Below are 26897 nucleotides of genomic sequence, written 5' to 3' on the forward strand. Positions count from 1 at the left end.
AGCAACGAGCCGTCCTAAACTCTCAGATCAGCTCCTCCAGTGACGCTCCTGCTGTCCAAAGGTCACGTCAGGATTCGGTGAAGCTCAGTTTTTACGCTGCGAGTCGACTCAGAAATGAGTCCTGCATCCTTTGACTGACAGCTCGGCTTAAAATCAGTGAGTAAGAACATAATGGTCACTTACACTCGCTGGTTTCAGGAGAAGCTCCTCTTCAACCGCTGACGTCATCAACGCTGCAGGGCTGTGTGTGTGTGTGTGTGTGTGTGTGTGTGTGTGTGTGTGTGTGTGTGTGTGTGTGTGTGCTCACTGACCAAAGTGCACCCCTCACTTTCTCTCATACACTTCACTTCACCCACACACATGTTCAAACACAAGGAAAGACAATACATAGTGTAAAGTGTGTGAGTGTGTGTGTGCGTGCGTGCGTGCATGTGTGTGTGCATGTGCGCGCACATACAATACTGATCTGCTCCTGAGTCCTTCTGAGTCTTTGCATCTCTGGAGTGTCGGACACGATGCTGAACCCTCGACCTTTGCTCTCCTCAAAATCCTTCTTATACTTCACCTGCAGGAGAAAGAAAGAAAGAAAGAAAGAAAGAAAGAAAGAAAGAAAGAAAGAAAGAAAGAAAGAAAGAAAGAAAGAAAGAAAGAAAGAAAGAAAGGCTGGGAATTAAAGGGAAATTTTCCCTGACAATCATCTATTAGTGATGCACTCCATGTCCGACATGAATATTTCAGCATGACGTTTTACAATATTTACCAAACTGTTGAAAGTCTCACGGTAAGTTGAACTCAGCCAGCGTTCATCAAACGGTTTAAAAACATGAATGAGGACTTTCGGCTTCGGTGCCTCTAAATAAAAGAGCCAGCTTCTTTCCAGAGCTGCCATTTTGGTAAAAATTTAACAAACATGCAGAGAAAATGAGGAGTTCCTGCAGCCACAGGAGGAGGAAAGCATCGGCGTGATCTGGTTCACGAGCTAACGAACTGCATAACTCGGTTAGAAGATCAGCAAAGGAAACAAAACCCAGAACTCACACGACGGTGAGGATGAAGAGGAAGAATACTGAAGGTGGGTTTCACCTCTGAATGCGCCCACACAGCAGAAATAATCACAGCGCTCTGCAGGCAGACGGAGCTACAATCAGCTTCACACGGGTGAAAAGGACGTTAAATGGAGGATAATTGCTCCTCACACACGCTGAGCAGTGACACGCAGGAAAGCAAAAGGTTTTATTTCTGACTTTAGAGCTTGATCTTCATCTCGCAGCGACTCGCAGAGGCATTTTTGGACCGTGACGTGGTTTAATAGTAGAGTTCACCTGATCATTGGTTGTGTTGATCAGACGGAGGGCTGGGTGTTAAACCGACTGACAGTCAGTCATCAAAGGTTTGACCCGAAAGATGAGCTGATGAAGAGCTGATAGATCTTCCTCCACTGAAACACATCAGTGAGCCTCACTGTCACTGCATGAACACACACACTGTAGCTTATTCTGACTCAAACACACAAACACTCACTATAGCACCAAACGTGGAATCATCCGCCGCTGAAAATAGTCCCTAACCCTAACCCAACAGATTTCCTCCTGATGGAAACTACAGTGAGCAGCTGTTTTAAGAAGAGTTTTTAAAAATGAAAGTATGTGTTTGTGAGTTTTTAAAGGTTTGCATCTTCAGTGAAGGGCCGATGGGCTCCGAGCTGAGAGCCACACACCTGCGGGAAGTTAAAGTACTGAGCGATGGACGCTGGTTTTAGTCTTTTCATAGGATTTACTGACAATAACAAAAGCATCGAATATCACAGTTCATATTTCTGACAGCAGAGCTGAAACTCATCTCCGGGTGGCTCAAACAGCCGGAGTCTTCGTCACCATCAGCAAAGAAACAAAAACAAAACAGCCCGACTGTCTGCTGCCAGGCCGCCAAACAGCAGGAAGTCACTTCTCACTCGTCCCGCCCGCTCCTCACTTCGACCTTCAGAGGAAACGCCGCAGCTCGTTCAGCCATAAAGCCGTCCTGCTGGTGTCTATAAGTCGCCAGTAACAGCCCATTAGCTCTAAGAACAGAGTTACATAAGGCTGTAAACTGCAGAAATATGACTCACAAAGTCAGAGGGTGTGTGTGTGTGTGTGTGTGTGTGTGTGTGTGTGTGTGTGTGTGTGTGTGAGTGTGTGTGTGTGTGTGTGTGTGTGTGTGTGTGTGTGTGTGTGTGTGTGTGTGTGAGTGTGTGTGAGTGTGCGTGCGCTCTGGTATTCTGCTCTCACGGTGATTGTCCCCATTCTCAATACAAAGCAGATTAAATCCCCATTCATCAGCCGTGGGCTCCCTGCAGAGCTAATATGACAAGCTAACGAGCTGAACCACACACACACACACACACACACACACACACACACACACACACACACACTTAAAACTATGGAAGATGAAAAAAACAAAAAAATTCCAGCATGAAAACTGAAGTCTTGTTTAGTTTGGTGTTTTGTTCTCAGGATCTGATGGAGGAAGGATGTGATGGAGGAGGGAACTGATGGAGGAAGGATGTGATGGAGGAGGGAACTGATGGAGGAAGGATGTGATGGAGGAGGGATGTGATGGAGGAAGGATGTGATGGAGGAGGGAACTGATAGAGGAAGGATCTGACGGAGGAGGGATGTGATGGAGGAAGGATGTGATGGAGGAGGGAACTGATGGAGGAAGGATGTGATGGAGGAGGGAACTGATGGAGGAAGGATGTGATGGAGGAGGGATGTGATGGAGGAAGGATGTGATGGAGGAAGGATGTGATGGAGGAGGGAACTGATAGAGGAAGGATGTGATGGAGGAAGGATGTGATGGAGGAGGGATGTGATGGAGGAAGGATGTGATGGAGGAGGGAACTGATGGAGGAAGGATGTGATGGAGGAAGGATGTGATGGAGGAGGGATGTGATGGAGGAAGGATGTGATGGAGGAGGTAACTGATGGAGGAAGGATGTGATGGAGGAAGGATGTGATGGAGGAGGGATGTGATGGAGGAGGGATGTGATGGAGGAAGGATGTGATGGAGGAGGGATGTGATGGAGGAGGGATGTGATGGAGGAAGGATGTGATGGAGGAGGGATGTGATGGAGGAGGGATGTGATGGAGGAGGGATGTGATGGAGGAAGGATGTGATGGAGGAGGGATGTGATGGAGGAGGGATGTGATGGAGGAGGGATGTGATGGAGGGTGTGTTTAGTGGACATTCAATTCAATATTCCTTTATTCGTCCCTCGAGGGGAAATTCCGAATTCCATGGAATTCCATGGAGTCTGACGTGGGACGGACATGAAGATGGACAGATCTTAAGGAGGAGGGACCTGATGGTAACCACTGATGACATCACCCCTCAGGGCTTCAGCTCCGTCAGCCTGCAGGTGTAGCGTCAGTGTGAGTGGAGATGGAGATCACTCATAAAGTCTGTTATCGTATCAGCTCCGCCTCAGCTTTGAGCTCATGTCAGCAGACACCAGCAGGTCACATGATCACATCCACTCCTCTGTACCACCACACAACTAGGTCAGTGCTGAGCATATGGGTGTTCTCCCACTGTGTGTGTGTGTGTGTGTGTGTGTGTGCGTGCGTGCGTGCGTGTGTGTGCGCGTGTGTGTGTGCGTGCGCTCACACTGCACAGCCTCACTGTCTCTGACTGAGCTGACATGAAGTGACTCTAACGTCAGCTCCAGGCTCATCGGACGCACGGCTGAGGAGGAAGCAGGTGAGTGGAACGAGGAGGAGGAGCAGCAGGAGGAGGAGGAGAGGAAGGAGTCACCAAAATGCAAAGCACTTTAAAGTTCATCAGACGCAGCATGTGAAGGATCTGATGGAGTGATGAAGAAGAAGAGGAGGCAGAGGGGGGAGACGGGGACGGAGTAAATGAATGCGTAAATCTGTGCTCTGTAAATGACAAACTGGTAATAAATGGATGTTTATGAGGGCAGAGCAGCACACACACACACACACACACACACACACACACACACACACACACACACACACACACACACACACACACACATCCCATGACAAACAGCACGTCCCCCTCTGCTGACCGCTGAGTGGACATCTGTGCTTTTGTACTGCAGTCTGCAGGGCTCACACACACACACACACACACACACACACACACACACACACACACACACACACACAGCATGAGGACATATGGCACAGAAGGTTTCTACATGTTCTCTGCATCAGTTTGTGTGTCTCTAAATCCTCAGTGACTCATCTCGCCTTCAGGAAGCAGGAGCTGTCAGAGAGGCTTTGACTGACACACCTGAGCGCCTGTTTTCATCTCCGTGTGGTGCCAGAGGGGTGGAGATATGAGCCAGAACGCTGCGTTACACAAGATGTCAGTCAGACAGAAGCTGTGAACTGTGCATCGACAGAAGCACGAGGATCTGAAGCTGAAGGGCTCCACGTCTGTCAGACATCTTTGTTCCTCTCAGTGAAGTCAAAACTATGTCGCACTCAGAGGTGGAGCCCCGCTTCTTTCCTCCACCTCTGCTGCACAGCAATCATTTCTCCACCCAACACCTGAAGTGCATCTGAGTGAAGAGGGAGGTCAGCTGGATCACAGCAGCCTTCTTTCAGTCCAAATGTCAAAGGAAGGAAAGACTTTCCAGAAAACAAATCTGTGTTTCCAACTTCATCACCGTGTGTGCGTGCGCGCATGTGTGTGTGCGTGTGTGTGTGTGCACGCGCTCACCTGGCTCTGCAGCTCGCTCTGCTGTCTCAGTCTCAGGTTCTCAGGTGTGTCGGCCACGATGGTGAACGACGTCTTGGGGTAATGTCTGAAAAGAGAAGCAGCACAGTTACGCAGGAAAAGTCTCGCCTTCATCAACACAGAGACACCACAGAAAGAAAGACAGAACGAGGAAGAGGAAGAGGAGGGTCGCAGTGTGAAAGTCAGCATCACTTCCACCGCACGCAGCAGAGTCTTCAACCTCCGAATCTCCTCCACCAAAGTATGGATGAGAAACACGGAGCAGGACTGAAGAGAGAGCTGAAGGGGAGGAGCGTCAACAGGGAGGCGGACACCTGGACCAGCAGGTAAACAACGACAGCCGTTTAAAGATTCACAGACTGAACGACTTCAGGCGCAGACATCAGTGCCGTGCAGACCAGACTGCAGTCAAGACCAGACGTCACGCCAGTATGAAAAGCAAAGAAGAAGAAAAGACAAAATCAGATCATTCAGGTCCTGAATCTTCACAGGACTCAGCGACCGCTTCCTCACTCGGTAACGAGTGTGTTTTCTAAATGTCCAAGGCTGCAGCCTGTCGCAGCCCTTTAACCTCAGACCCACCAGGACGATGACATCAGCACGAACAATGACCCATTGAGAGCTGGAAGAATGGACATACGTTAATCTGTCTCGACCTTTTGCTCTCTGTTCATGACCTTAAGGGACATATTCAGCTCTCTGAGTTTGGACTCAGAGCAGGAAGACACAGCATGAAGGACGCTGAGGCAGAGGACGGACTGCCGGCAGTGAGAGGCTGCTGGAGGCAGAGATACAGCATGTGGGAAACGCTCCCACACTCCACTTCGAAGGTATTTTTATGGTGTTTCAGGAGGTCCAACCCTGTGTGGTATTTGTCCAGGACGTCATTGTTTCATGTAACATGTAAAACCCTCCAAACGGCCACAGGAGCTAAGAACTGACCCCAGAGCAGCCACGCTTTAGGCAGCTGAGCCAGGAGCTGAATCTGCTGCCGGGTTCCTCCAGTTACATCACAGGTAAGTGAGGTTCTGAAGGTCCTGAAACGGTTCCTGGGTACCTGGAAATGTTCTCACCTGAAGTTCAGGCTGCAGCTGTCGGCTGATGACGGAACAACCGAGCAGTGAGTTCCTCAAAGGTGGCGCCGCAGCACCCCGAGGTGCCTGACGACGGGCTGAGCGCGGTGCAAGATTTAAGAACGAAGATCTCATTTAAACCTCGTCAACATGCCCAAGAGCAAAATGAGCAGCCGTGATGTCACATGTTCTGTTTTCAGGTGCAAAAGGTGAAAAGGTCAGCCGTCACCTGTCACTCGATGCTGCTCCACGCGTTCATGGTGACGACGCAGCGAGTACAAGCCCACAGGTTTGGTGTTCGGTGAGCAGCTGCAGGTGTGGACGATTCAGATCCACAGAAACCGAATGAGAGCAAAGGTGTGGAGTTACATCCAGGTGATTTTAAGGCCGGAGGTGAGACGAGCTTAAAGGTTTAACTGATGCCTGAAGACTCACAACATTCATATTAACCACTCAGAAATACCATCTGTGATCAGGCGAGCGGGGGGGGGGGGGGGGTGTCACCGAGCAGCGCCATGGCTTAAAAACACTGATTAACGCTCCGATCAACAGAAAATCAGCTGACAGACATTCTGATTATTGATCATCAATGCAGGAATGATTGATCAGTGATACAGGCTGTTCTTGCAGCCTCGTGTCGGAGCCTTTGTGTTTTCCACTCGTTATGTTCTCCATCATCCCCGCGATGGACGGCGGGAACAGAGACACCTGCAGCCAGTTTAAACCTCTTTCATGAAACTATAGACGCTTTGCTCGATTCTGTTCAGCAGCCGCAGAAATTAACGACGTGCATTCAGTGAACAGCTGCTGAGCCGCGAAACGACGAGAAAAAGACGACGAAGGCGTGAATCACAGCGATCGGTGTGACGATCAGCCGTCAGCTAGAGGCTCTGGAGATGTCTGTGGCAACTTCAATGATCTCTGAGCAGAGTAGAAAGAGTGTGTGTGTGTGCGTGTGTGTGTGTGTGTGTGTGTGTGTGTGTGTGTGTGTGTCTTATCGATGCCAGCAGCACATTCAGCAGCACAGTTTGACCACTTCAATGAACTGTCCTTCACTCCTCTTCCTCCCACTCTCATCCTCACATCAACTTTCTCCTCTCCTCTCCTCTCCTCTCCTCTCCTCTCCTCTCCTCTCCTCTCCTCTCCTCTCTCTCTCCTCTTCTCTCTCTCTCTCTCTCTCTCTCTCTCTCTCTCTCCTCTTCTCCCTCTCTCTCTCTCTCTCTCTCTCTCTCTCTCAGTAAAACCTGATTCAGCTCATCCAATCAAATCCACGTTTCAGAGCGTTCTTCCTCTTGGAGCTGAGCGCTGAGGCTGTGGGATTGAGTTAAACTCTCTTCTTCAGCTTCACGTGTATGTTCTTACGTTATGTCCTTTTTCTGACTGAAATAAATTTAAAAAGTTCATGCTGATCAATATCTTAATATCAACAACAGATCAATGGACTGTGTGAACGGAGGCCTTTTAGCCTCTTTCAGCTCCCAGTTTTGGTTTTCTGGCACATGAACAAGCTCTGATAAAGCCAGCGCACAGTCGTGTTAAAGCGTCAGTGCAGACCAAACCTGAGCTGACAACAACAAACACAATAACAGAGCTGTAACTGAGCGCTAACGTCTGCTGGACGTGTAAATAAGCAGCTGTTAGCTAACACGTTAGCCACAACAACTTAATGAGACGCTAATGTGTCGGGGGGGGGTGTTTACGGCTCGTTCTGCTGAATCCACACAGACAAAAATATCTACTGAAGCAGCTCTGAAGAAAGTGTTTTCACACGTGAAACGTCACAAAAACACACCTAGAAATAACTCTGCTAAAGTTAGACTCAGCTCAGCAGCATCATTATAATGTTGTTGCAGAGGTCTCGACATTTTCCTCCACAGCTGTCATCACGGTAATGACGTGGCTTACGAACGGTCTCTGTGGCCTCAGCATGTCTGAGCAGGTGATAAACACTCATCATGATCTCTGCTCGTCTGCCTGCCTCACAGTGTTTGTCTCCACTGAGTCTGCGCTCGTCATCACTCCATTACAGCTGGACAACCCAAACAGGAGTCCCTTCAGTCGGCAAGTGTCGCTGAAACCTCGTCAGGCCGCAGCGCTCGAACACGTCAAAGACCCCTCCAGCAGCCGGCGACTGTGGGCGGAGTTAAAGCTTCGCTGTGGAGTTTTGACCACTGGTGGCGCTGTGGAGCCACGCGACACACCTCCCTGCACACCTGTCGCTGGTTTCCACCTGTTTCCTCATTCTGATGATGTATTGGTTTAAAAAGATGAGAGCAGCTCCTCTGACTCCTCCCACCTCCTCCACCTCCTTCACCTCCTCCTCCCGCCTCCTCCACCTCCTCCCACCTCCTCCACCTCCTTCACCTCCTCCTCCCACCTCCTCCACCTCCTCCCACCTCCTCCACCTCCTTCACCTCCTCCTCCCACCTCCTCCACCTCCTCCCACCTCTTCCACCTCCTCCCACCTCTCCCACCTCCTCCACCTCCTCCACCTCCTTCACCTCCTCCTCCCACCTCTGCCACCTCCTTCACCTCTCCCACCTCCTCCACCTCCTCCACCTCCTTCTCCCACCTCTCCCACCTCCTTCACCTCCTTCACCTCCTTCACCTCCTCCTCCCACCTCTCCCACCTCCTTCACCTCCTTCACCTCTCCCACCGCCTTCACCTCCTTCACCTCCTCCTCCCACCTCTCCCACCTCCTTCACCTCCTTCACCTCTCCCACCTCCTTCACCTCCTTCACCTCTCGCACCTCTTTCACCTCCTCCACCTCCTCCACCTCTCCCACCTCCTTCACCTCTTTCACCTCTCCCACCTCCTTCACCTCCTTCACCTCTCGCACCTCCTTCACCTCTCCCACCTCCTTCACTTCCTTCACCTCCTTCACCTCCTTCACCTCCTCCTCCCACCTCTCCCACCTCCTTCACCTCCTTCACCTCCTTCACCTCCTCCTCCCACCTCCTCCACCTCCTTCACCTCCTCCACCTCCTCCACCTCCTCGTCTTGTATTTTTGTTTTCGTTGCGGCCGTCTGACCCACATTCTCCTCCTCTGAGACACAAACACACAAAGACTTCCTGCAGAGGCTTAGTTACCCTGTCAGAGAGCCCGACAGCCAGAGGCAAGCTCCAGTGTGTGTGTGTGTGTGTGTGTGTGTGTGTGTGTGTGATTGGCATTTTTTTCTAACCAACAGTCCCTTTGTTTCACTTCTGTTACTCATAGTTTTACTCTTACATAAACATGCACACACACACACACACACACACACACACACACACACACGCAAACTAATTTTGTCCTCAAGTTTCAATTCACCTGGTCCCGTCGCTCCTGGCAACCATGGATGCTTTGTTCGTTTGGTGCAACCCAATCCTTTGAGACAAAGAGCTGCTCTGTGGGATATTTCACACACACACACACACACACACACACACACACACACACACACACACACACACACACACACACACACACACACACACACACACACACACAGCGAGCCAAGGTAACTCTGTGCTGGCTGGACAAGCAGCCCGGGACAATCACTCAGTTTGTGTGGAGTCTTTAACAGGCGTCCAGACGGCTGCAGGAGACAAACAGGCCTGTCTGCTCGGCTCTTTACACGCTTTGGGTTTTTACTGGCCAGCGACAAAGTCAAAGACTCCGATGGACAAAATTCAAACTAACAAAAACTCACTGATGCACTTCCTTAAAGCTGGAGGACGAGAACGCGTCAGATGAAAGACAGAGCAGCACACACGGCTGCTGAGCTATCCTGACTTTAACGGTCAAGTCTCAAACTCTCCACGTCCTACACTTCCCATAATGCACCTGGACAGCGTCTTTCATTGGCCCTCCGTGTCTGTCCTCCATGTCTTTCAAGGCTCAGAAAACCATCACCAGCAGCAACATGGAGAGAAAAGCGACGGGACAAGAGGAGCGGTGACGACGAAGAGGAGCTCAGGAGCACACAGTGAAGAGCAGCAAAGACAAGACAAAGAAAAAAAAAACCTCCTGAATGATCCCAAACCTCAGATGACAGCATCGAGCCTCTGATGTCAGATCTGATGACGTCCTCTCAGGAAACAAACCGTCGACCTCTGAATTCACACGTTACATTTCTACTGAAGGCAGACGATAACCTCGATAACGAGCAATGAAACCTGAAGGGAGGAAATACTGAACAGAACACTTTCACTGAGTGTGTGTCTCACACACACACACACACACACACACACACACACACACACACCCCCCCCACACACACACACACACATTCAATGCACACAAATTCCAGGATAAAACCTAAACACACACACTGCCTAACAAACACGCTCTGTAGGTGTTTCATACCTCACTCACCTACGACATGATAAATATAACCTCTGCCAAAAAAACAGGAACAAATGCACACACACACACACACACACACACACACACACACACACACACACACACACACACACACACACACACACACACACACACACACACACACACACACACACACACACACACACAGTGTCCTTTAAACTGTTTCCAATAATACGCTCAGACACATCCTGCCTTTCTCTCACTGCCTGGTTAAGACACAATACAGCAGCATGTGTGTGTGTGTGAGTGTGTGTGCGTGTGTGCATGTGTGGGCGTGTTGTGGATACAGTACACATTTAGATTAACCATTGTGTATGATGTTGCCGTGGCATTTGCCAAACGACGGCAGCCTCCCAGCTCTCGGCAGCAGTGACGCACACGAGTCAAACTGGGGTTCAGACGCAGCGTCAGCGTGCGAGCGTGAGGAAGAGCAGCGTCAGTGTGAGGAAGAGCAGCGTCAGTGTGAGGAAGAGCAGCGTCAGCGTGAGGAAGAGCAGCGTCATCTGTGCAGATTCAGTCCAAAGAACGTTCATTTGTTTCGCAGCGCAGCAGAGGGTGGGATGAATTCACGGGAGGATGAGCTCATGTGAACGCAGTCGAATACAAAATCTAAATGAGCAAATATTTTTACATTCATGACTCAAACACACTGAAGCAAAGGAGGCGGATGGGGGGGGCAGCTCTCCGAGGCCATTCTCACACACTGCTTTGATTTCAGCTGCATGCTAACATGCTAACGATAACAATGCTAACACAGGTATAATGTAATAAACACAGCTGAGGCTGACGGGAAAGTCATTCGTTTTGCAGTTTTTGGTCACAAATCAACCCTGATTTCCCACGACCCAGAAAGGGATAGTCAGGTATGGACAATGGACGGATGGAAGATGAAAAGTCAGAGGATCAGAGGAGTTGATCCTCAGGGACCCGCCGGCAGACCGACGTCTCCACCCTGACCCACGAGCGTGGCTAGAAAATTCAAAACGCTGTTCGTCATGTTTGCCTGATGAAGACGGTGTAGGAAGCTCTCAGAGGACAATGGTGGAACTTGTTTGTAGCTGCTGTGTCAGCAGTTTCACAGACTTCTCGTCTGATAGCAGGTTTTCATTTGCAGGATCAGAGCTGGCCATCATGGCGTCAGCGGTAATAAATCCATGACACACACGTTGTTCACGCTGTCTCAGCTCGAGATGGAAGCAGCATCCTGATGCCACGTAGAGCAGGAGGCATGGCCGCATGTCCTCCGTCCTCCTCGCCGTCAGCACATGGACGGGAGGACGGCGCCACGTGTTGACGCAGGAGCGTCTTTACAAAGTGACATGAAGCAACATGGATGCTCTTTTGGTGAATCACCGCGAGGGAGACAGATGAAGAGGAGGAAGAGAGGGCAGGGATGACAGCTGAATGTGTGTGTTTCTCCGTCAGTGTGTGTGTGCGTGTGTGTGTGTGTGTGTGTGTGTGTGTGTGTGTGTGTGTGTGTGTGTGTGTGTGTGTGTGTGCGTGCTCTTGCTGGTCAGTCTGGCTGCTCTCCACCTTCCTGCTTAGGTGTTGATGAAGCTCAGCGTGGGCTCCGGACAGACTCGCCTCCTGTGAACCTTGCTGTCAGTTCAGCAGCACAACAGACTTTAAATCAAGGAAACATATTGACTCGACTTTGTTCTGTGTTACAGTCACAACAACGCAGGAGTGTCTGCACCAGTTACACAACAGGGAGCATTTTCATGGAAAACTGCGTGAAAATGTGCATAAACGCTCTTTTCAGCAGCAAAGACGTGTTCAGTGATAACAGCGTCCCAGAGTTCCTCAATGTCTCTGCTCACTGTTGATGTTTATCTTTGACAGAAGCCTGAAGACATTCATATTTCAGGAAACCAAATATTCAAATATTCATGGAGATGTAGAGCGGAGACATTTCCATTCAAATTCTTCAACCTGACTCAGAGCTGACAGCCATGCCGGCGGGCCTGAAGCTAAATGCTAACATGCTAACATGCTCACAGTGCTGATGCTTAGCAGGCATGACGCTGACCCTGTTCCCAGCGTTAGTTCAGCGTGTTAGCATGCTAGCATTTGGAATTTAGCACTAAAGTCTGAAAAGTCAGAAGTTTTTCAGTCATAAACTGAATTATATGGACAAACTGATTTTAACCACATGGTGGCGCTGGATGAAACGTATGTCTCAAATTTCCCAGACATCAGTTGTCATGATATTTCCTGTCAACCTGCTGGTGGCGCTAAAGGAACAGTGAGCTGAAGTCATTCATCGTGGCTCCGTGAACGGCCGACGACCCTCTGAGGACAGATGTCAAAAGGCAGCGCATCACAAAAAGCCTCTGAGGACCACAAATGTCTCAACCACATTTCATTGTTTACCAGGCAGACGACGTGTAACAGAAGATAGGTTGAATTATGGGAAATGTAGGAGCAAGGCTTTTGAAGCTTTACCCATTCAGGGGAGTAAATGCAGATGTGCTCACATCTGCTGGCACTTATGATCAGGATAGTGGTCAGACAGTTTGGGTCGTACATGCACAGCCCTCGAGGACGCTCGTGGTCCCTCGAGGACCCTCGTGGTTTCAAGCATGTCTTTCACAAACTGCCCACATTCCAGTCCTGCTGATCAACTCCATCACGCAGCTGACTGACCAATGAGAGACCTGATGATGCCTCCTGGAAAACTGTGATCTTCCAACACTGGGAGCTGGAAGCAGAGAATTTCCTATCGATCGACCGAACGACAGTAATCTACAAACATCAGCCCAGAAACCGAAGGAGCCGTGAAGACGTGGACCACGAACACATCTGACGCTGACTGCAGCCACCGCGCTGAGGACGCTCTGCAACCAGTGGCCTAGTTTGACATGAGACACACTGCACGCACACACCCGCAGGCACGGACTGATGCAGCGCGAGTGTGTCGCATCTGTGTCTGTGTGTGTGTGTGTGTGTGTGTGTGTGTGATGGGGCGGGGGGGGGCTTCCACGGCACATCACCACAGATCAATCCAAACCGCCTTCATCATCGTTTCCTCCTGCTGCTGCCGTAACCAATCAAACGGCACCTTTCCAGCGGCGTTCCTCAAAACCCCCGTGGTTTTCCTAGAAGAGTCCAAAACGCTGTGCGACGGCCTTTAAAGCCTGCAGCTCTGCACGACTCCTGTTTAATTAGTTCACCTTCATCAGAAACATTTCGCGCTTCCAGCCGCCTCCTTTCCTTTCTGTTGGCGGCGGCCTCTGATAAAAGGCTGTGACAGATGAGGGGAGTTGATTCAGGCTCTGCTTATTTACCTAATAGATGTTATCACCCAGAGGATTTAATGGCCGCCTGCCGGCTGATCCACGGCTGCGATTAGGAAGAACAGAGCAGAAGCTGCGTCTCAGAGAGGAAAAGATCATCCTCCATCATCTCACTTCATCAAAGAGGTGAGTCTTTATTCCTGACAGCGCGTCCCTCAAACAGGCGCAGTCATAGTTCCTCCTGATTGGCTGTCTCTCTGTATGGTCCACTGATGAGACCTTTGACCAGCTTGACTCACCAAAGCGGGACTGAAGGTCGCCGTCACTGAAGGTCTGCAGTCTGTAATTATTGGACCTGTTCACACACCTGCAGGTGAGGCTGGAGCTGATTGGCTGAGTGGACAGGACCTCTGAGAGTCTCAGTCAGCAAACTGTAGTGTTTCTAAAAGAGGTTTACGTCTTTATTAAGGAGCCGACAAGAGACCAGAGTGTCCTCACCGGCCTTAACAGTTCATCTTCATCATGCTGACAGAGGAGGGGAGAGGAGGGGAGGGGAGGGGAGGGGAGGAGAGGGGAGGGGAGGGGAGGAGAGGAGAGGAGGGGAGGGGAGAGGAGGGGAGGGGAGGGGAGGGGAGAAGAGAGGAGAGGAGAGGAGAGGAGGGGAGAGGAGAGGAGGGGAGAGGAGAGGAGGGGAGGGGAGAGGAGAGGAGAGGAGAGGAGAGGAGAGGAGAGGAGAGGAGAGGAGAGGAGAGGAGAGGAGAGGAGAGGAGAAGAGTTTAGACAAAAAGAGAAAAAAGAAAGGAAAGGAAGGATTACGAGAGGAGAGGAGAGGAGAGGAGAGGAGAGGAGAGGAGAGGAGAGGAGAGGAGAAGAGTTTAGACAAAAAGAGAAAAAAGAAAGGAAAGGAAGGATTACGAGAGGAGAGGAGAGGAGAGGAGAGGAGAGGAGAGGAGAGGAGAGGAGAAAAAAGGAAAGGAGGTCATGATAAAGGAGAGGAAAGGAGAAGTCAAAATAGAGTGGAGGGGAGAGGAAAGAAGGTGAAAGGAGGATAAACAGAGGGAGGAGAAGTTGAGAAGAGGAGAGAAAGACAGAGTGGAGAGGAAACATGATTCAGCCTTGTCCAAACATGGCGGAGCAGCAAACAACGAGCGGCTGAATGAACACAGAGCGCTGGACGGACACCATGACTCGTCCCCAGCGATCTGTCCTCTCTGTCCTCCGTCTTTCTCCTCACTCATTCATGCGTGACGCTCTCAGCCGGCCTTCAGCTCATCCCTCCGTCCTCTCCTCCTCCTCCTCCTCCTCCTCCTCTCACGATGACTCCCAGCCTCAGATCCTTCACCTCCTTCTGCTCGCTGTCTAAAAACTGTGCTGAGCTCGGTCTTTGTTCGGGCTCCGTCGCTCCTCGTCCCCTTTCAGCGGATCCTCGACTCGGGCCGTGAAAGATTAGGAGTGTTACATAAGTTTCCTGCTGGATCTCTCAGCAGCTCGCTCTCTTTCTCTCCATCTTTGTTTCTCACAGTCGGTTTGTCCTCGTCTCCTCTCTCCCTTTGCCTGCTCTTTGCTGTTAACCAGCAGAGGCGTTCAGCTGACGTCGCCTGAAAGGGCCTCAGGTCTGAATCGTAAACAGCAAAGTGGAGCAAACTCCTCTTAATGGCGCCTGGTGTGATTAACAGCAGCAGCTCGGGAGCCTCCTGGATAACTGAGCGATACGAGAGATTAATGTTTCTGAAAAGTTCAACTTCATTACTGAGAAATCAGATTTTTCCATCGTTTGATCTGACGAGTAACAGAGCCCATCAGCCGTTCACTCTGCTGCTGCTATGGCACAAAAATCCACCCTGAGGTGAGGATCAGAGGCCTGGAAAAACATTAAATATGATTGCTATGCTATGCTATGCTATGCTATGCTATGCTATGCTATGCTATGATTGGTCAACCTCAGACCTCATATTTCCAGCTTTGCACGGCACATTTTCATCGGAATGAAGACGCATGTGAAACATGGATAACTGAAGTTTTCATTGGATCACATGACCACATTACACCCATGTGCCACCCAGAATCAGCTTCAAAGCTTCCTGCAGCTTCATGGAACACAAACACAATGCTAACACCACGCTAACACCATGCTAACATAACGCTAACACCACGCTAACACAACACAAACACAACGCTAACACAACGCTAACGCCACGCTCACGCCATGTTTAGCCTGTCATAGACTGAAGAGGAGGCTCCTTCAGTTCAGTCTGAGATGCACTAAATGTAAACATCATGTCCTGCAGCTGACGCAGGCTCTGTCTCCCTCCCTGTCTGGGTCTCAGTGAGACAGCAGAGACAGACGTGAGCAGTTCTTCTGTGTGGCTGCTGAGGACACAGTGAGACAGCAGTAATCTGGGTTATGTGGGCCGCTGCGTTACATAATCACACAGTCTTTATCACAACAATCTGAGCTGCTATTAAGATTCACACCACATTTAAAATCACGTTAACACGTCTACTTCCACACAGACACACACAAGGAAGAGCGAAGAGGTGTCCTCGTTCACGTCGGTCACGTGTCCTCGTGTTCAGACGAGCAGCCGCTGAGCAGCGTTACATAACCAGCTTTGATTATTACTAATGAGCACGAAGGGGAACTCAATTAAACACGAGGATCTCACACAGGAAGACGCCTGCTCTGAATGTGGCCAGCAGCGTTTCTGTGGCGCTTCACACCACCTTCGGCCACGTCGCTGGATCCAGGAGAAGATGCTCTGGCTCACCTCCAGAAGAACGGTCGATTGATGTGTTGCTAATTTTGTGGACGACTTGTACATAAATTTTCTGTCAACTAATTGTGAATTGTTTCAGCTCTAACGATGAGCTGATTGAACACCTGACCTACAGATTAACCTGACATCCACGTAAAGAACTGTGTAAACACACTGGGTGCAGAGTTTAAACCGGAGTCACACTCTTTGTGTGCACACGTGCTCGGACTCTGACTCTGACTGTCAAACAGCTCGGAGGTCATTGGGTGTCCTGGTTCACGGAGGGCAGATTAAAACCAATGACCTGCTGTGGGAATCACGTCCTCAGGTGTGTTCCTCTGTGGCTTCTGTCCGTCTCAAACTTTTAAAATGAGCCTGATTTCCATCTTTACTTCAGTCAGTTTGTGAAAACTCTTTTCTGGTTGCATTGGTCCTTTAATGAAGTCAGCCCGTCAGAGTCTCATGTGCTTCTTTAATCCGTCTCCTCACTGGTCCCCCTCCTCCTGCTCGGCCTCCCCGTCCTGAGCTGCACAGAGGATCTTAGCGAGCACGAGACCACGGTCACAAAATCCACAGACCTTTAAGTTCCCTCCGAGGCGAGCCGTGGCCTTTCTGAACCCCACACAGAAGCTGCTTTTTACCGTCCTGCAGTCCAACCCGTGATACCGTTCAGGGACACGATCCCACATGTCCCAGGACACAAACGTATGCGTGAATATTTCAGAAAACTGCAGATAAACATCATCTGCTCGATGGCTTCACCTCCACCATCTGAAAGTCTGCACAGGCGAAGCTCACAACGTGTTTTCAGAGTAAACAGAAAATAAAGGAAACTAAGAAGAAACAGCAGTTTTTATTCTCTTCTCAACGTACGAAGGGACGAACATTCAGCATGAACTCATGACTGTATATAAACATGAGGTGAGGTCGTCCTGCTGGGTGGAGCACTCCACCCTCCCAGAAAACAGCTGGTTAAACCTCAGCAGGTAACGGAAAGAAAAGCACAGTGTTACTGTTATTTATTGTGGTGAAAACTGATGTGAGGAAATAAAAGCAGTGGAGTGAAACAGACTCAGGACCAGCACTGACCCACTTGGCTGTGATGCACATTTCTCTGGAGTCTGTTTGAAGCGGCTGGTCTGAAGCAGATTTAAGGAACAGCAGAATCATGAGGAGCAAAGAGCTGCTGCCCTTTTCTGTTTCCCGCATTCACAAACAGCAGAACAGCAGATCTGCTCATTCTGTGGATCCAGTGGGATGTTTTACGACCCGAGAACCTCGAAAATCGACCGAAGCGGCGACAGAAGAAAACAATAGAAAGAAAGACGGCGCAGAGCTGAGGCGGCCAGTTCAGAAGCTGTTGTTGTCGTGTCGACCGCAGCCACAGCTCAACAATGGAGACGGGTCAGAAAGAAAGAGCCAGGAAAAACAAAGCTGCCGGGCTTTTCCACGACACGCCACGGCTCCATCGCTCTGAAGGCAAGCAGCGTCCGAGGACGCCGGTTTGAGCGCTGATGACGCTGCCGAGGCCTCAGCTCCTCTCTGCTCTTTGCACTGCTTCCCCTCTAAGGAGCTCTATTCTTTCAGATTTTTACCATCAGGTGGGATAAATCTCTTCCAACAAGACGCCAGAGTCCAATCTGAAGCCTTCTAATAAAAACTATTTCAACGTCCAAACGACCAAAATGACTTGAACTGCCATAAACTAGAATGTGCAGGTTCAAATCTTCATAAAAGATCTGGAATTTATGCTAATCTGAAGATTGAAGAGACAAAGTTTGGACATCAGTCAAACGTTGGGTTTGGTTTCTCCAGCGGTCCTGCTAAGTGGAATAAATAAACCCTTCAGCAGAGAGCACACACACTCCGACACTCCAGTAACCACGATTCACCTGATGAGTTACTGGACACGCTGAATACAACGAGACCTGTGGAAACACTGCTGCACACACACTCCAAAAGACTGACACACACTCTGAAAGACTGACACACACTCCAAAAGACTGACACACACTCTGAAAGACTGACACACACTCCAAAAGACTGACACACACTCCGAAAGACTGACACACACTCCAAAAGACTGACACACACTCTGAAAGACTGACACACACTCTGAAAGACTGACACACACTCCGAAAGACTGACACACACTCCGAAAGACTGACACACACTCTGAGAGAGCAGAGCTGTGAGCAGGTGGGACAGAGGCTGGTCGTCATGGTGAGGAGGAGGTTATTAAACATCAGCCACAGGAAGCAAAACGAGTTGACGTGGCGTTCACATCAAAGCTTTGAATCTGAGGACGCCAACGTCCCACGGCAGCGTGGACCAAACACACACGTTCACGCCTCAGCGCAGCATTCAGGAGCTGTTTGTTTACAGGCCGGCGAGACGTCGAGAGAACAAAGACGACGTGTTCCACAAGCTGACAGGAAACGCCCTTCAACCTCACAGGGTCAAAGGTCACTTCAGTGGTAAGTCAATGCTGGTCTGTCTGACGAAGGGTGTGTCCTTTTCACCCTCCTCTTCATCAACAGATTCAGCTCCATGGAGGATTTCTCATCTTTAGAAATCTGATGTGTGTGTTGTGGGAAGTTTGTGAAATGAGGCTTAAAATAGTTAAAAGTATTATCTTCCACCCGCAGATCATCGCTGTAAGCCACCAACAGCGAGGAGGTCAAAGGTCAAAGGCACCGCTCTGCCCTGCTGCAGCATCCATCACAGCAGATCCAGGTCTTGGTGATGGCGTCAGGACGTCATGATCAGCATCATGTGGAGCAGCGTGTCACAACCGACATACAGACAGCAGAGCTCGTTCCAGCACAGAGGAACGCAGAGATGCAGGGCTGCAAACAGAAGCAGCAGCCGGCAGCCAATCAGGGCCGAGCGCGCAACCAAAAGCACCGAGAACAACCGCAGACCAGAACCAGCCGCTATAAAAACCTGACAGGGTCGCCAGCCTGCAGGCCGGCACACAGGCAGCAAGAACACAGCAGCTCCAGCCGGAGGATGGTCATGCTCTGACAACAACAACAACAACAACAACAACAACAAGACGACGACGACAACAACACGGTCATTTTCAGCACAGACAACACAAAGACAACGATGAACTAATCAATAGCAAGAAGTGGAGAGTATCAGGACACGATCAGACGGTTTACAGAGAGGAGAGAGGGGGGAGAGAGAGAGGGGAGAGAGAGAGAGAGAGAGAGAGAGAGAGAGAGAGAGAGAGAGAGAGAGAGAGAGAGAGAGAGACCTTTGTGCTCCACTGAGAGAGAGAGCAGCACTCACGCGTTGCAGTAGGGTTTCTTGTCGTATCCTTTGTAGTTCTTCATGTTCAGGGTCATCTTGCAAACTTCACAGTGGAAACATCCTTTATGCCAGTTCTGGAGACAGCGCGCGCACACACACACACACACACACACACACACACACACACACACACACACACACACACACACACACACACACACAGTCATGTATGAATACTGACACTTGTTCTCATGTTTCAGAAAGTTATTTTCAGACGTTTGACTGAAATAATCTCATCTCAGGGTTTGGTTAGCTGATGGAGTTTGCTTGGTTGTCGTGGAGATGGTTTGGTTGTTGTCATGTGACCAACACTCCGTGGTCACATGACAACAACCAAACCATCTCCATGACAGCTGAACGGCGTCCTGAGACGACACAGAGTGAGTTTCTGTCAAACACTGGTTCCAGGCCAAGAGCGACGCTTTCGTGTCCTCTGCCGCTCTGCACCTCTCACAACACAGCTGTCAATCAAACAGCAGGGGCGGGGCTGTCCGCCGCGGGTTTCCTGTTGATGCAGTTTGACAGCTAGTGTTTAGAGAGAAGCCAATGGAAACCTCTCATGAACTAAATATAAACAGAGCTGCAGGCGGCATGAAGACTGACAGGCAGGCAGCTCGCTGCTCGCTCAGGTCGCCCTCCATCTGCTCTGCGTCGGGATTATTCAAATCCTCCGAGAGCGAACTGCTGCTAAATGACACGTCTGACTTGTTAATGTGGTCACACGCCTCCTGCATTGATGCTGAGCTCAACCGCTTTGGAAGAACACGAAGAATGAGAAGCGCAGTGAGTGACGGACAGGTGTGACAGGTGTGACAGGTGTGACAGGTGTGACTCAGGTCAGGTGAAGGTGTTCAACTCACGAGTTCATCGTAGAAACTTCAACGGTTTGCACAAAGTTCAAAGCGCTTGTGTGTTCACGATTTCTATGAATGCTAAAGCTCAAACTCCTGCAGGCTAAAACTGAATTTCAACACACATTTTAACTTAACGCGACTTTTTAACCATGTTGTTTGTTTGTTGTTTGTTTTCTCTGATTATTTCTGTGCATTGAATCTGTTTCAAGTTTCCTCTCGACGTGGCTGGAAGTGAAGACAGTCCTCAGTGACGATTTAAATAAAGTTTGAATGAACGGAAAGGGTGACGATATGTCAGCGTCAACTTGTTTCTGCTGCCCCCAAGTGGCCAAAAAGTCAGTTATTGGAGGTTAAACCAAAGCTTTTTGACGTCTCAGCCATCGTTCAGAGATGACAGGAATCCAAACGTCCTGTTCATGTCAAAGCTGTGGACGGGACGAAGACTCACGCACCTTTAAAAGCTCCTAAAACCTCACGTGACGTCTGACTTCCTGTGCTGCAATAAGAGCAGCAGCAGCGCCGAGCGAACACTTCTCCGCCCACACAGAGCAGCAATTTCCAGTGAAAACGTAGCAAATAAGGAGAAATTCAGTCTCCTATCAGCTTCTACTCCCACCTGAAACGTGGGCGTCTCTCGTGTCTCTGTATGTAAGAGCGGGGACACCTGGTCCTCGAGGCCCTGCTGAGACGAGCTTTAGTGAGGAACGGACGACAGAATGGTGTCTCTCTCTCTGTCTCTCACTCTCTCTGCTCACTCCTTCGTGTTTGCCAGCCTCCTCGCCTCCAAATCTCTGCCTCTCGCACTGTTTCAGCTGCTTTACAGTCTCACGTCAGCGTCCACTGAAGGCTCCTTCAAACTGGCTCCAGCTGATTTCAGGATGCTGACGTTTGTCCACCGTCCAGCTCAGTGAAACGGGACTCTTTCATCATGAAGCTGATGTGATGTGCAGCGCCCACATGCTGCTGTGTCACCTGACGCCTCGTAGGACAGACAGTGAACGCATGAGACCGCTGAAGACAAATTAATAATTCATCACCATTATGCAACAGACGCTGACACAAAAACCAACACTCACTTCAGAGTCTGGCTTCAAAAGGCAAAGACGAGCCTTCGACATCTCCGTCAGCATCAGAGGATCATTACTGCGCTCTTCTGCCACTGCTGTGAAGGTCTTCAAGTGTTACATAAAACTGATTCAGAGTACTTCTACATCAATACTACTGCAAATACAGCGGCAGAAATACGACAACTGAGCACAAACAGGAAAGAAAATCCTCCTGAAATGAGACAAAGTCACTACAAGCTGTGACTCTTTGGAAAGGCTGATGGAGGAACATCAGAGGAACATTTTGAGAGTTCAATAATGAGATGAGATGTTCACAGTGAGCTCAGTGAAGCACACACACACACACACACACACACACACACACACACACACACACACACACACACACACCTCAGAACTGCTCTGAAGGACAATCACACATATTCACTGGATGGATCAGAGGGCAGAGAGTCACCAGATGACCACTTTGATCAATCACACACTTTCCTCTGTTCACTGATGAAGGATTTAACGTTTCTGTTTGTTTTCTGACATTTCAGAAGGAGGAAATGACTGTTGATTAAACGTCAGAGCAGTTCTGCTGTCAGCGCAACTCACTGACATTTAAAAGCAGAAATATGAGTGAAAAAGCAGATCAATCAATCAATCAATCAATCAATCAATCAATCAATCAATCAATCAATCAGACAGACTGTGTCTTCTCTCTGGTGAACTTTCGTCTCCACCGTGTTGCTCTGAGTCAGTCTGACTTCTCTCTGATGTGTTCATGATCTAAAGTGTTTCCTTCCACCTGCGTCCCTTAAACGTCTCACATCTTTCATCCACCTGCAGTTCGATGCTTTTAATCACACCGCAGACTGAGAACACCTGACTGATCCTGGATCTGCTTCCTGTCCGCAGACAAAGTGCTCACCTTGTCCAGGCAGCTGACTTTCTCCGTCGGGTAGACGATCTTCCCGCAGCGGGCGCACTGAGGGTTCATCCTCCAAACCTCCTCGGTGCTCTCCGGCAGCTTCGCTCCACTTGTCCCACAGACAGACAGTTAATGTTGTCCCGGCCGAGAGTCCCACAGGTCCCGGCTGAGCCCCCTTCCACCGGCGGCGCACTGAACTGAGTGAAGCGGCTGAAACGTGCGGCTGCGCTCCGGCTCCCAGCGGCTCAGCGTCCGGTCTGAAAGCTGCCCGATGCTGCGCCGGGACCAGCGCTCCATCCGCGACAAGCTGGCGGGAGTTAGCCAGGCGGAAACCGGAAGTCAGCGAGAACAAAACAGGAAACGGGTATTTACCATCCCTTCAAAATAAAGAACAAATAACAGAAATGACAGAAAAACTATCAGCAACTATTTTATGAATCGATTATTTAATTCAAACAAAATATTAAACATTTGAAGATTCCAGATCCTCAAATGTACGAATTTGCTCATCTTACATGAATTATTTTTGGGTGATTGTAAAATGAAAATAATACAACGAATAAAACGAAAATATAATGAAAATAATGATCAGTCACAGCCCTACTTTGACTACCACTACAACCAATAATAATAATAATAATAATAATAATAATAATAATAATAATAATAATCATTACTGTTATTTTTCTCAGGTATTTAATGAATTGCTTGGTGTGAAAAAAGACAGAAAGTGCTGAAAAAGTCCTGCTGTTGTCGAATTCAAAGGCAGAGTTTCACAGTGAGATCCCCAAATACAAACCCTCAATCCAGCAGACTGTGAACGTGTTAAACGTCGTCCACCAACAACATGAGATTCATGTCACAGTAATAAAGAACATCACTGCTTCACTCCTCACACGCAGTGCAAAGATGAACGAGCTGAAGCTGAAAATCTCTTTTTAAAGTGTTGATCTGTTTCTGTGCTGCGCTCCTCTGTGTGAAATATGGAATATAAAGAAACATTTTAAACATGCAGGCAGACAGAGGACATCTGTCAGATCAAGAAAATACCTTTGAAGAGCCAATCAGCTGCTGGAAAACAGCAAAATTCAAAAGTCGTCTGAAGGGTCTGAAAATATCTTCAGTTGAATTTTGTCAAAATATCAGACTTTCAGTCAGAAACGTAAATCCTGATGAAGTCCAACATTAAAACAAATGTCAGCCTTGCACCCCGAGCTGGACTGGACTTTGTCTGTCAACGTCAACACTCGACAGGTTTGTTGTTTGTTTATTTGTTTTTATTGAAGCGTGAATATTCAGCGATGCACTGAGCAGAACTTTCCACTGTTGAAAAACAGACTTTTCAGAGAAAACTCTTGGAAACTGTTTCTAAATGACCTCAGACATGTCTGAGACCTCTGAATACTGTTCAACGCGTCAGCTGACACCAACACATCTGTGAAAAGCTGCAAAGATAAATAAATTCAAATTCACCTTTATTTCAGTGTCGCCTTGTTTTTGATGAATCTTCTGAATGAGCTAAACTGTTCTTTGCGTTTTAAACAGCAGCCTCACATCATGTTTCAGGACAGTAGAAATAAAGACTGGAAGCCCAAACTCACTCTGACCATTAAAGGCACACACCGCCCCCTGCTGGAGGATGAAGACATAACACCAAATAAAGAGAGTTATTATTTTAAGATGCAGTGAAATAAGATCATTTAAGGTTCAACTAAATAAGACTTCATTGTTCACCTGGAGGGAAATTAAGAGTCGTCAAAGATGAACTGAACACCGAGATGAAAAACATTGTTCAACTTCAACCACACGAGCTCACGATCAGATCAAACTACAGGATGAGGAGTTTGAAAGCAGCAGCTCAGCATGTTCTGCATGCATCACCTGCTCACGTAGCTTCAGATCAGGCCAAGGTGTTCACAGAGGAAGGGGTCGGCCTCACGCAGAAACTCAATCATCTCTGAACTGGCAGCTTCACCTTTCTTCCTCACTGTGTCGATAACACAGCGAGCTTTGTCTCTTTTGTTCGGCATGTCGTCCGCTGACTCCCGCTCAGAATCCGTCATCACCTTTGTCTCCAGCAGTCTGTCCAGCAGACTTTTGAGGACAGGTCCTGATATCCCATCGATGAAGCTGCTCCGCACGTCCAACAGCTTCTCATTGGGAGGGAGATTCAGAGCGCTCGGCCCGCAGGACCTTTTCCCTCCAGAGGACCAAAGACAGACTCGTCTTTCCCAGACGCTGTAGGAGCTGTTGGCTTCTCTCAGCAGCAGCTTCATATGTTTCACCATCTTCTCGAAATTCACCTGGAACGATGGGAAGTAGTTGTCATAGTCGTCACAGTCAAACTCCGCTTCTGTCGGTTGAACTAGAACGGACTCGTCTTCAGGACAAGTGGACAGAGCGTATTCCTGCTTGGGCTGCAGTTTACAGTGCGGGGACGTCTCTATGTAGCTCTCGTCTCCCACTAACTTCTTCCTGGTGCGCAGCACATCCCGCAGCACCACGTTCCTCGGCAGCAACAACACATTGAGGACGGACGTGGGGTCAGGATCGGCCGGGGGCCTGTAGAACAGCAGAACCAGCGCTCGCACCGGCTCAGCTGGTGAGTCTTCATCCTTCACATTACCGAAAGCAGAAAAGCCTGTGATGTCGATGATGACGTGAGTTTCTGTGACCTCATGAGGGGTGATAAACTCTACGCCCTCATCACTCTCATGAGCAGCTGACAGGAGGTGACGCCCCCCTGTGGACAGGATCTCACAGTGTGGGAGATGAAGCTGACGCACAGACTGCTGCACACATTTGATGTCAAACAGGGGTCCTGCAGGTCGCTTGTGGTGCTGGGACAGAAGCGTCCCGTCCCAAGAGACAGTCCTGTAAACCACGTCCCCTTCTCCGTCCATGTGGAACACCAGGCCTGTCACACTGCACTGGTACAGGCCTGGGCAGGAGCACTGGAAGCTGAAGGTCTCCTCGCCTTCGTCAGCGGTGATATCAGGTGTGAACTCCTCACAGCTGGTCTCTAACAGCACGTCAGGTGAGCTCGTCTCTCTGCAGAGGACGTTTGACTCGTGCTGGGAGAAGGAGGCCAGCAGCTGGAATCACTGCTGCTGCCCAGCTGATCTGTGGGGTGCAGGAGGTGAAGATGGCCCGGCAGGGAGGATTCAGCTGAGCTTTCCTCACAAACAGCAAGCTGCTCCTTCTTCTGCAGGCCGTGACGCTCACTCCCATGATTCCTTGAGAAAATACTTAAAGGGCGTAAACGTCGCAGTAAAAAGTGAACAAAAGAAGTAATGATGGCTTCAGTGTAAATGAAGAAGCGGATGTTTTCTATTGGCCGAATCGCGTGAGCCAACCAGGAGTCATCGCTCCTCTCGAGCTCGTCTCCCAAAGCGCGGACGCCTCGTAGGATGCGCTTTAAGGCAGCAGCCTGACCAATGAGGAGGAAGCCATCTGTCCGCCATCTGGACGGCTCTCTGATATAACGTGTTACCTGCGGAGAAAAAGACAAGAAAGAAAGGAGATCTGCACGCTGGAAGCCTGAAGAACGCTGCTGCTCCTCTTCCTCTCCTTCTAGAGGCTTTTCCACTTTCATCCCAAACTGAATCACAGGTCATAAACTCATCAGTGCCAAGGTGAGTCATCCTGACTTCCTGTTTCTGGCTTCATTTTTCACCTTTTTCTTCGCCCTGAGAGAACAAAGCACAACAAGGAAAATTAATGAGACCCAGAAAAGTTCAAGTAGTTTGATATAAACTGCGCTCAAACCGAGTGCGCGCGTGAAAAGCTCCAGCGCGAGCTTGACCGCAGCGATGATAAAGACCGTTTACTGTTCATGAACGTGAATCTGAAATAATGTGACTGAGAAACGTTTACAAACCTTGACGGATGTGGAGAGTTAAGAGACCTCCCGATAACTCCCATCCTAACTTCCCTCTTCCTGTAAATCAGTCGGTCTCCGTCTCCTTCCTGTCGGCACGCGCACACCAGCGCAGCCTGTCTCACATTGAGCATACCGGCACATTTCTAACTCTTCATCACTTCCGGACAAAAAAACGACCAAAGTCCTGCAGACCAGAGTTCACAAGAGTTCAGCTGCTGAACGTCCTCACACACGAACCCGGAAACCTTCAAACATGGAAATCCAGTATTTCCTCAAACTGTTTCCACCTTTTCAGGAACAGAACTACAAACATGGCCGCCCAGGTTTCTTCATCACCATCGACTCCTTTTGGAAACACCGCCACCTCTGGTCAGCAGCTGTATTACACCCCTTCACTGATAACCCACTAAAACCTTTTTAAAACAGAAAGTCACAGAAACAAACACATTTAGCACAGATCCTGTTTCAGGTTAGAAAACAGAAAAAATATTTAAAAAGTCTGAAAATGTCTTGAATTGAAGTCATAAATGTGAATCCACCCGTTGACTCCAACATAAAAATAACCCCACCGTCACAGCCCGATCAATGTCACCTTCTGAGGCTTAAATCAGTGTCAGGATTTTAGTGGCTCCATGAATATTCAATGATACAGAAACAATACACAGTACAGAGT

General features: G+C 49.2%; 2 protein-coding genes across 2 annotated transcripts in view; both read right to left on the reverse strand.

Annotated features, from left to right (window-relative positions):
* Positions 1-22638, reverse strand: part of LOC139346678 (LIM zinc-binding domain-containing Nebulette-like) — a 68959-nt gene extending 46321 nt beyond the window's left edge. The window contains 6 exon segments of the mRNA XM_070985888.1: positions 458-565; positions 4735-4819; positions 19487-19581; positions 22342-22425; positions 22427-22552; positions 22555-22638. Coding sequence (XP_070841989.1) covers positions 458-565; positions 4735-4819; positions 19487-19581; positions 22342-22425; positions 22427-22552; positions 22555-22638 — 582 coding nt within the window.
* Positions 22639-22673: 35 nt separating this feature from the next.
* LOC139346601 (caspase recruitment domain-containing protein 8-like) lies at positions 22674-26265 on the reverse strand. The gene is made up of 6 exons (XM_070985759.1): positions 26222-26265; positions 26018-26030; positions 25698-25834; positions 25529-25589; positions 24076-25415; positions 22674-22718 (listed from the first exon to the last, which is right to left on the reverse strand). Exons 1-5 carry the CDS (start codon positions 26263-26265, stop codon positions 24237-24239), a joined length of 1434 nt encoding a protein of 477 aa, XP_070841860.1. The 3' UTR covers positions 22674-22718; positions 24076-24236.
* Between the last annotated feature and the right edge of the window lie 632 nt (positions 26266-26897).

The sequence above is a fragment of the Chaetodon trifascialis genome, chromosome 18 (assembly GCF_039877785.1).
Source record: "Chaetodon trifascialis isolate fChaTrf1 chromosome 18, fChaTrf1.hap1, whole genome shotgun sequence".
NCBI lineage: Eukaryota > Metazoa > Chordata > Actinopteri > Chaetodontiformes > Chaetodontidae > Chaetodon > Chaetodon trifascialis.